Raw genomic sequence first — 9,922 nt, forward strand, 5'->3', positions numbered from 1 at the left:
TGTTGAGGCGTCAAACGAGACCTTTGCGGTTGATTTTCACGACTCTCGAGAATTTGTTCGTTGTTGCCGAGAGTTGTGGTTAGTGGCCGGAGATTCTTCTGTGGTAAACTCTAGCTTTCCCTTCATCAGTTCCTAGCCGACCCCGGCATGGTCCATAAGTTCTTGCATGGTGGAGACTTGCTTGGAGGAAGGTACACATCGAGAAACCTTTGGTTATATTCGTCCATGGTTTCGGTGGCAAGCATTTTCAAGTTGCCCCACTCTGCCAAAATCCGGACTTCAAACATAGAAGTCATGTAACTACGAGCAAAAATTGTCTTGAAAGCTTGCCAGGTCCTTGCAGCGTGCGGTTGTGTCACGATTGAACTCCACCATTGCATAGCATTATCTTTAAGAAATCCCGCTGCTCGAGAAATTTTGGATTCTTCTATATAGTCCCCTAAAGCATAGATGTTGTCGAATTGCTGTAGGAACTGCAATGCTTTCTTGCGATCTTTCACCCCGGAAAAAGTGGAAATTTGATTGTCGTGCTGCCATCTTTGAAATCTTTGGGTTGGTTAGGTGCATATCCCGCGTATGGATAATAACGGTATCCACATGGGCTCCAACCATTGTAGCCCGCTGGCGGTGGTGGTGGTTGAGCTGGGGGCAATGGCGGTGGCAAAGGCGGTTGCATTGGATCAGGGTCAGATGGCTGCACCATATTCCTGAAGACTCCCCCAATCGGAAAAGACGGCTGAGAAGTTTGCCAGTTGGAAGCTCTCGTACTTTCTGTTGCTGGAGGAGGAGGTACCACCTGGGGCATCAGAGGGGCTAGCATGTAGTTAAAAATTGTTGAAAACTTTGCAACATCGAAAGATTCTGTTGAGGATGCCGCGAAAGAATGTGGTGAAGTTCATTGAGCAGAAACTGCAAATATTCTGTTGAATCCATGAATTCCAAGTCTTGGGTTTCTTATGGCTTATGCCTTGTAAGACAGAGCGCTTTGGTGCCGATTTGAATTGTTTGACTCTGGTTTGATACTAGTTTCACTAATTGGTGATTTTACTCCCGAGTGGAGAAGTGAGAAATGATGTTTGAGAATGCTTGTTCATACTCATGGCCCGGACCCTTGTGATTATTTGCAGGGGGAGTATTGAATGATTGAAAAGTGCTGTTTCTTTTACTCATGGCTCGGACCCTTGTGGTTATTTACGGGGGGAGTATTATTGTTGTTGTGACTCCCGGCCCAGACCTGGATGGTGATGCAGGAGGAGTATTAAGAAGTCTAAGCAGTGGCTACTCTCAGCACCTCCAAACGACGCAGGCTGCGATCTGGGGGGCGTTTGGTTGTAAAAGGCCTCTATATCTCCCGGCCCGGACCTTTTTAGGTTATGTGGGAGGAGTGATGAGGGAGTCGTTGAATATCTCCCGGCCCGGACCTTGTTAGGTTATGCGGGAGGAGTGTTCATCGGCGGCTTTATGTTTCTGTCTTGTAACATGCATGTGTGAGCATTTGTGTTGCATTGTGATGTGCCAACCACTGAATATTCCTAATTGGATGAGATTGCCTGGGTATGTAATTTTAGTGCATCAAGACACCCGTGGCAGATCAGTACGGTCTAGGTGTGATGGCTAATTTTACTGCGATGGAATATCAAAAGTTCCGATCTGGACGAACGGAGAAGCTAACTCCTTGATCAAAACAGCCGAAAGGAGAAGCTAACTCCTTGATCAAAAGAGCAGAAAGGAGAAGCTAACTCCTTGATCAAAACAGCCGAAAGGAGAAGCTAACTCCTTAATAAAAAGAGCAAATTGATTGTCCCTCGGAATGACCCTCGGAGCTAACTTGAGTTGTTTTGCAGATATGCTGTAATCGCAGACGATTACTCTCTTTCAAGAAGGGGAGATGTAACAAACTGCTGACATGTCAAAGCCTAAAGAATGGAGCCAACTTACAGATGCCGGCCGAGGGGCCTAAATCCTAAGAAGAACAAGTAACAGAAGAAGTGTCACAAAGAACTTTTGAGTTTTAAAGGCTTTTTACTGTAACTGCTTTTCAGCCCAAGGGCCATTAAATATGAGGCTAGGGCTCATTCTCTGGCATGCTTCCTAGCGAAGGTGCAAAGTCTGGAGTACCGGCTTATACTGTGTTGATGCAATATAAAGAAATACCGAAAGGGGCGCCAAGGTTTGGGGCCAATACTCTCTGGGGTGGAGTTCCACCACTCCGTGTCGCGTGTCGTCTCTCTCTTTCAGTTCAAATGTTATTGAAGTGCTTAAGTCTGTTCACTCTGTTCTTTTCTATTGGCACGGTGTGCCCGTCTTGTGACATATCAACTAACACATCATCCTTGTGAACAATCACTTCTTCTTCATGCAAATCATCGTGCTTGTGAGAAATCACATCTTGATCATGCAAATCATCATGCTTGTCAGTGTCATCCAAATCATCATGCTCATCATTATCATTCAAATCATCATGCAAATTCGGTGTGTCATGCTTTGGAGAAGAAGAGACTGAGTCTCCTTCTCCTGATTTTGTGCAAAATGCGCCTGCACTTGAGAAAAAAGTCGCCACAACTCTTTCATGTGTTGATCGCTCTTCTCTTGTCTTGCTTTGTTCTCGCGGTCATATTCTGCTTGTCTTTTGTTGTTCTCGCGATCAAATTTTGCTTGTCTTTCTTTGGCTTCCAAGCGTGCTTGCTCGCTCTCATGCACTATGGCTGCCATTCCTTCTTTGTATTCACGATCTATGGATGCCTTTCGTTCTTCGTAGGCCTTTCTTTCTGCTTCTCTTTCTGCTTTTATTTCTTCGCGTTCTAACTGTCTTTCCATAAACAATTGCTCCAACTCCTTCATAGGAGTTAGTGCAATCCTTGGGCGTAGATGGGGAAGGGGGAGGGTCGGAAAAACCTCCTGGTGGGGAAAATTCTTCTTCGCCGCTCTCATGCTCATCACCTCCAAGCGAAGTATCCATTCCGCTTCGAGTGATGACCATTCACTGAAGTCTTGGGTTCTTGTGGGTTCTTGTGATCTTGGGTTCTTAAGTTCACAAGGAACTTGGGTTCTTGGGAATCTTGATTCTTGGGGTTCTTGAATTCTTGAGGGTCTTGAGCTTCTTGAGGTTCTTCTTTCGCTTGCAATATGTGTTAGAGAAGGATCTTCTCTTCACCCAAGTTCTATTCTTTTCCGCGGGCGTACCCATTGGCGGCGGCCTTGCGCTCACACCAAGGATGCTTTTTCCCACCTCACGTCGAGTGGCCGGCCGCTAAGTGCACGGTCCACTCTCAATGAGTGAAAAGAGGCACAAGGGGAGGCTGGACAAGCCCTTCTTTCCTGGGATACCTGTCACTCTTCAAAAACACGATTAGGAATCGACATGCCCAAGCGAACTTAGGTTCGTGCGACCTCAACAAGCAAAAAAAATTATGTATGGTTCTTGTGGTTCTTTCCTTGAGTGATACAGAACACTGCCAAAGCTCTGATACCAATGTAGGGTGCAGCGGAATGAATGTTGTACTTTTCTCAAGATGAGTGCTCCGAACTGTGCTCAAGGTTCCTTTTGTTCTTATGGAAGGGAGAGCCTTCCGTTCTTAATGAGAGAGTGCAATGGACACAAACAAAGTGAATGGACACTGTGCGTAAAAGTTATGAGATTGAGAGATAGAGAAGAGAATACGATTCCAGAGTTGTAAAACCCTCCTCCAAGGGCCCCACTCTCTATGGCGAGAGCGGTCTACTTAAGATTGCACAAATCTCTACAATGCTTGGACTTGCCGACGATGAAGACGACGACGAGACGGGTTGAAAACTAAAATCGCTAAGGGCTGAAATCTGCAAATCTTTATCTGTTGAATTCTGACTCTGTGTCGGTGACGACGGCGATGACAACGATGCAATGACGACGTGCTGAAAACGCAGATGCTGAAATCTGCATTTTCCAGGCTGAAACTGTAAACCTTGCGAAAACTAACCGTGCGGCGAGGAACTGTTGCGGGAAGGTGGGATCTGCGAGGTTCGGGGGTTCTTTTGCGAGTGCTAAGGCTGAAAACTGAAAACGCTGATGGTACTGTGGATTCCGTCACGAAGATCTGCTGGCTTGTCTGGCAGATCCAAAAACGCTAGGGCTGATCTTTGTGTTGATGCAAAAACGTTGGGGTTCTGCGGTGGGAAACTGCTAACGCTAGGGCTGATCTGTTCCTTGCTGTCGCCGGGTTGAGGCAGATGCAAAAACGCTGGCTGAGCTGGGTTCTTGTTCAAAAAACGCTAGCTTACTGCAGTGATGCAAAAACGCTAGACCTCTTGGGTTCTGCTGAGAAGTCGCCTGTTGAGCTTGTGCTCCTGCTGCCTCTTCTGCCAATTAGTGCTAGTCTAGGTTTGCTTATATACAAACTTACTCAATTTGCCCTACCTACTTTCCAACAAAAGTCACTTAAAAATAAATAAGTGAAAAATGTCAAAAATAGGGAAAATAGGCTAAATGCACTGGGAAATTCCCCTAATGGATTCTGATGGGAATGCTTATGATCATGTTGTGTGCAACTAGAGGATATGCATCTACTCTCAGTGTCTGGACATGCACGGTCTGCGAACAGACTCACAAAAGTGCCAAATCACTTCTAAATCTAGACTGACTGGACTGACTGAACCCTTGTCGTGTTGTAGCTTGTCCACGGACACATAGGGTTGGATGTGTCACGTGACATGTTCTTATTAGGGTTTAGGCCCCTCGTACGGCATCTACAAGTTGGCTCCCTTCTTCAGGGCTTTGACATGTCAATAATTTGTGACACCCACCTTCACCAAGGTTTCCATTGTAGCTCTTGCCAGTAGTGGCTTCGATGAGTGACTTCATCTTCATCATCATCATCCACAAATTGAACATGCTTTGCTTTTCTAGAAGCACCCAACCACATTATCATCTTCACATGGCTTGGCTTGAACATGTATCCCTTGTGTGTTTAATGTCTCGTCTTCACCCTGTAATTGTGAAGAACTCGATTCCACTAGAGTTTTTCTTTTTCTCTTTATGATGTCAATGATCTCCTCATAGAACTCATGCTTAGCTATGCCGAAGACTTCAACCAATGTAAACTCAACCTTGCTATTCAAAATCCTTTCTTCCAATACCTCCTTCGAGTTTGTAGCAGCTTCTATGTCGGATTGTAATTTGTAAGCAGGGCCATTTGCTTAAGATTTGCCAGCTCCCTTTTTGTTGATGCTTACTCCATAGAAACTTCCGACAGAGGAGGCACTTGTGATGGTGAAGCCTCTTGAGAAGGTATCGAATCCTTTCTTCCTCCACTTCTTATAGTCCACTTTGAAGGTACTTCATCCCCATTATCACACCTACACTTTTCTTCTGCAATTGCTTCATTATTTTGACTTTTGGCAACATAAGCATGCACTAATAATGAGTCCACTCAATCATCTCATCATGTTGCTTGACAAATACCGTTGCATGTTTGATGAAGCCCTTCTTTAGTCACTTTCCCTTTATTAGCCAATGAAATTGCACCAAAGACAATCATACTCTTCGCAGACATCTTCAACATGTCTTAACCCTTTCTTAACCCTTTCTCTATGATATACTCAATCTTTGTCCCATAGGTAGCAGCTTCTACTACAAAGATGGCATGACTAGTTGCCATATCCTCCATTAGCTTGCGCATACCTCCTTTTCCAAAATTTGTTCCCAACGGCAAACCTATTTCCGTCAAGTGAATTTTACCGTCTTCAAAAAAAACAAGGTCCAACATCATTAAAGCTATTAAAGTCCCTTCTACCATGATCAGTGTTATCACACCATATACACCTATGCACAAAACCTTCTTTACTTTGAAACTTTTATCTCGATGGTTATCCTTAATTCTCCAATCTTGCAAGTTTGAGTTTCATCTCACGCATACCTTCGACAAGCTCATCTAGCATGAAAGCCTCATTAGTCTTTTGATTCACAATAGATAGCTTGGCTACATTTTCTGGACTAGTAGGAGTAGGAGTGACATTGTTTATCACCATTTTATCTCGTCTACATTGCCTTTTAGCGAAAAGTGAAACAGCGTCCTCAACATCTTTCCATTCCGCTAATTTCTCTTGGATTTCTGTACCTGTAGCTTATATAAACAATTCAACGTTCTCAATATACAAGGTATCTTGCTCTATTGTAGACAATTGTGCATATCGTCGCTCGAACTCCCTTAACAACTCCATACGAGATAGTCCTTCGTTTCTAAGGGCAACCCATTGTAAGAAAGCCCTCTTTGTTACTTGTTCGGAATCCTCCATGAAATATTCCTCCTTAAGAGCTTTCTTAAAAGCTTCCCAATCTTCACCATGCACACCTCTTATATCCCTTACATGTGCTCGAAGCTCCAAACTTGCTTAACTCCATTTCTTTAACATGATTCCTCAAGTATTTAGATACAGTTTTACCATTATATTGATCCATTTTCTTCACCAATTAAAGGGCTTTGGTTGAAGAGAGTTCCATCCTTTCAGCAGCTTATTGCTATTGCATAAACATAGCAAAGGCTTGAACATCTGCATTGTGTTTGCATCGAAGCACATCCCTTGGTCTTCCATAGCTTAAATGACGTTTATAAAGATTTCAATTAAGCCTTTCAACCCTCACCCCAATTGATTTCGCTTTGGGTTCACCAAAAGTATGTCAAGATCGGCCAAGCTGCGGAAGCGCGCGCACAAGTGTGTGATTGTGGGTGTGTCATGTGACTGTATGTGTGTGTGAGTGAAGGAGTGTGTGAACAACCGGTTCATCTAGCCGTCGGGGGCAGGGAACATCGTGCGCGCACACGGGTGTGTGAGAGTGGGTGTGTCATGTGTGTATGTGTGTGTGTGTGTGAGTGAAGGAGTGTGTGAACGGATGGTTCAGGTAGCCGTCGGGGCAAGGAACATGAGCAGGGCAAAGTCGAGGAGGCAAGGCAAGGCGGGGGCAGGCAGGTGGGGGGAGGGTGGGCAGATGCAGCTAGGGAAGCTCACAGGCAGATGTGGCAGCAAACGGCAGAATTAACGAGGAAGCAACGAAGCGCGCCGGCGGAAGTGCAGGTGGACTGGACTGAAGGCGACGATGAACATGGGTTTAGGGTTTGCAACAGGCAAACAGCAGGTTTCGACAGAGCAGGTACCCATAAAGTAACCATGAAACCCCAGGACACAAATAATGATATAATTAATGAGAAGTGGCACGAAGTCCACCCACTATGTGGCTATGTCGAATGATCTGTTGACATCACAGTATCATACCATACTTAAAGCACAATCCTGCAACATCTCATATGGTTCATGGAACGAAGAACCTTGTGCTGCGACTTAAACATACTCTGCATTCATCTCATAAAATCTCTTGTAACCCAAAATAGATGCATTCCTCCTCCAAAGCCACACTGATGAATCAGAATAATATTTGTGATAGGATTTGACGTCCATCTGCCTCTCTAAAGGCACTTTTTCTGTCGTATAAAGGTCAAAATAACAGGGTGCCAATGGAAGGGTTTGCAGTAAGATGCCATCCAAACTAGAAGACCGTAGAATGCTATAACATTGAAAACAGGAGAGTAGTATGTCAAATAGGAGTCTCTTCTAGTTTTCATGTTCCAACGCAACAGCAAGTAAGGCAACGTACTTCTGCTCAGGGTACGAAAGTGAAAACTCTCTCTCTCTCTCAGAAACAGAACGCGATTTAGCACAGGCGATAAGAAGCACTTACTCGGATATCTCGACTCCCCCGCTGTCAGATGAGCTGCTCTCTCTCTCTCTCTCTCTCCAGCTAGAGCTGGCTACTACGCGCTTGATCCTTGCATGCAAACACTACAAATCCCGGTTAATTTTTTCATCGAGCAAGGATCTGCAAAGTCAAATTTTGGGTATCATTGTTACATATTGGAATTGGATATTGGACTTGGGTTTTGGACTAAAATACTCGCTTGGGATTAGTTTGCCCGAGGCTACTTCTTAGAAGAGGAAGCCACAAAGGGGATAAAAGGTGGGAAATGGTGCTGCTAAGTAGGGGAGATTTGGGTTGTGAAAACTTAGCCCCGCTTGTAAGCCAGGTCAAAGGATCTTGTTGAAAGACCAACTACTTCTCTCTCTCTCTCTCTCTCTCTCTCACACACACACAAATATATATGTATATGCATATGTGTGTGTGTGTGTGTGTGGGGATATTGTTAGGCATGTCGATGTTAATGATTCACATTTAATCGACGCTCTTAGGTGTCACCCTTTTTTTCCCTTGGGGATGTGTAGTTGTGTCATGTTCCTATGGAGGAATGGATCATAGGCATGCGTGTGTGCAGCGGGGGGAGAGAGAGAGAGAGAGAGAGAGAGAGAGAGAGAGCACGACACGGGGATGTGGGGTGGAGCTCCCAGATCTCATTGTATGAGCACAGTGTGAGAATTAGTGAGAGCTCCTTATTCTTTGTATGTATAAAGAATAAGGAGATAAATGTGGACGGTCGGACATTGGCTGGTCGACACAAACAAAGCACGGTGAGGCACACCTAACATTTTCCCACTAAAGGATGTGTGCCGATAAGTGGCAAGAAGACTAGCCTACAACTAGTATATACAAGAGGTGAGAGAAGACAACTCTCAACCTATGCCCACTGGCTCACTCCAAACACGTGAATGCATCTGTAACCATTCTAGTGGAAATGCAACGTGCATACCACTAGGGCTAGAGCCACGATGACACTCTTGATGCAGGTATCAAGTGACGACCTGCATGGCTCCATAATGCACAATGCCAGTGTCAGTCATCGCACAATTGACAATTCCTATTGCAAATGCACCAACCGCATAAGCAAGATCAGGTCTCGAGACCAAAATGTCAGACATGAGAGACCCGAAAGCCGACGAAACATGCACTATGTGTGCCAACCTATCCATGTCAGCAACCTCAGTGCCATATGCATCTTCATCAGGTTTCACCTGACTATGCATCACCATGTCAGCATCGTCTGGCAAAGGCATATCTGCTGAGAATGACTGCAAAACCAAAAAATCAGCACCAATACAATCACATACAGCTGTCTGAAGGACACTATCTCTCTCAAACGTATCAGACGCATCATAGAACAATGCATCGATCTCTGGCTCAACTGATGTCACCTTAACTGATGACTGACCAAGTTGTGCATCCCCAGAGATACCATTGCCTGCATGAACGTCACCACAAGGCAAATGCACAACCTGCTCTCCATACAACACATCCGCAAAAGAGACACGCCTGATCTCTCGCTCCAAACATGGTTGCAAATACACAGAGACTACACCACCTCGTGTGTCAGAAATATGCAAAGGGTATACCAAACCACTCCTAGCACCTCTGGCTATCACAAGTGATCCCCAATGCATCTGGAATGACAACTCTCCAAGCAGTACACAATGCCCACTACTCTGTAATTGACACACTAAAATGAGACTCTGACTGAGTCCTAGTACATAACGTACATCTCGTAGCGTAAGCAATGCACCGCTAGGTAAAGACATGCATACACCTCCAGCACCCTCTATTATATGTTGAACCATCAGCAAACTTCACACAACCAAGTCTCCCACTAGAGAAAGAGAAAAACAAATCACGATGTGGCGTCACTTGAAAAACTACATGCTCGTCTAGTAGAAAACGCATAGACAATGTGCTATCCCAAAACACAAAGTAGCCTGAAGACAAGCTAGACTCAAAAGTGACATGCCCATCACATGCATACTCTTTAGCATCTGTCCTCATAGTAGCACCATGCATCTGCCTCTTTCGTTGTCTCATACGCCTGAAGCAACGGTGCCTAATATGCCCATCGTGGCCGCAATGCCAATGTGTCAGTCGCGATCGTGAGCGAGAACCACCTCTAACCTGAAGTGTCTCCATATCCATGCCAAAACAATGGCAAATAATACTCAAGATCACAAGACTCTCCCA

The 9,922-nt window shown here is 44.9% G+C and overlaps 1 protein-coding gene across 1 annotated transcript in view; it reads right to left on the reverse strand.

Annotated features, from left to right (window-relative positions):
* The window catches only part of LOC147421038 (protein OBERON 1-like), a 39,212-nt gene extending 31,280 nt beyond the window's left edge, over positions 1 to 7,932 (reverse strand). The window contains exon 1 of the mRNA XM_086504315.1: positions 7,709 to 7,932. Coding sequence (XP_086360441.1) covers position 7,709 — 1 coding nt within the window. The 5' untranslated portion in view covers positions 7,710 to 7,932. The remainder of the gene's footprint in view (positions 1 to 7,708) is intronic.
* Positions 7,933 to 9,922: the final 1,990 nt, after the last annotated feature.

The sequence above is a fragment of the Adiantum capillus-veneris genome, chromosome 28 (genome assembly GCF_014529385.1).
Source record: "Adiantum capillus-veneris isolate H3 chromosome 28, ASM1452938v2, whole genome shotgun sequence".
Taxonomy (NCBI): domain Eukaryota; kingdom Viridiplantae; phylum Streptophyta; class Polypodiopsida; order Polypodiales; family Pteridaceae; genus Adiantum; species Adiantum capillus-veneris.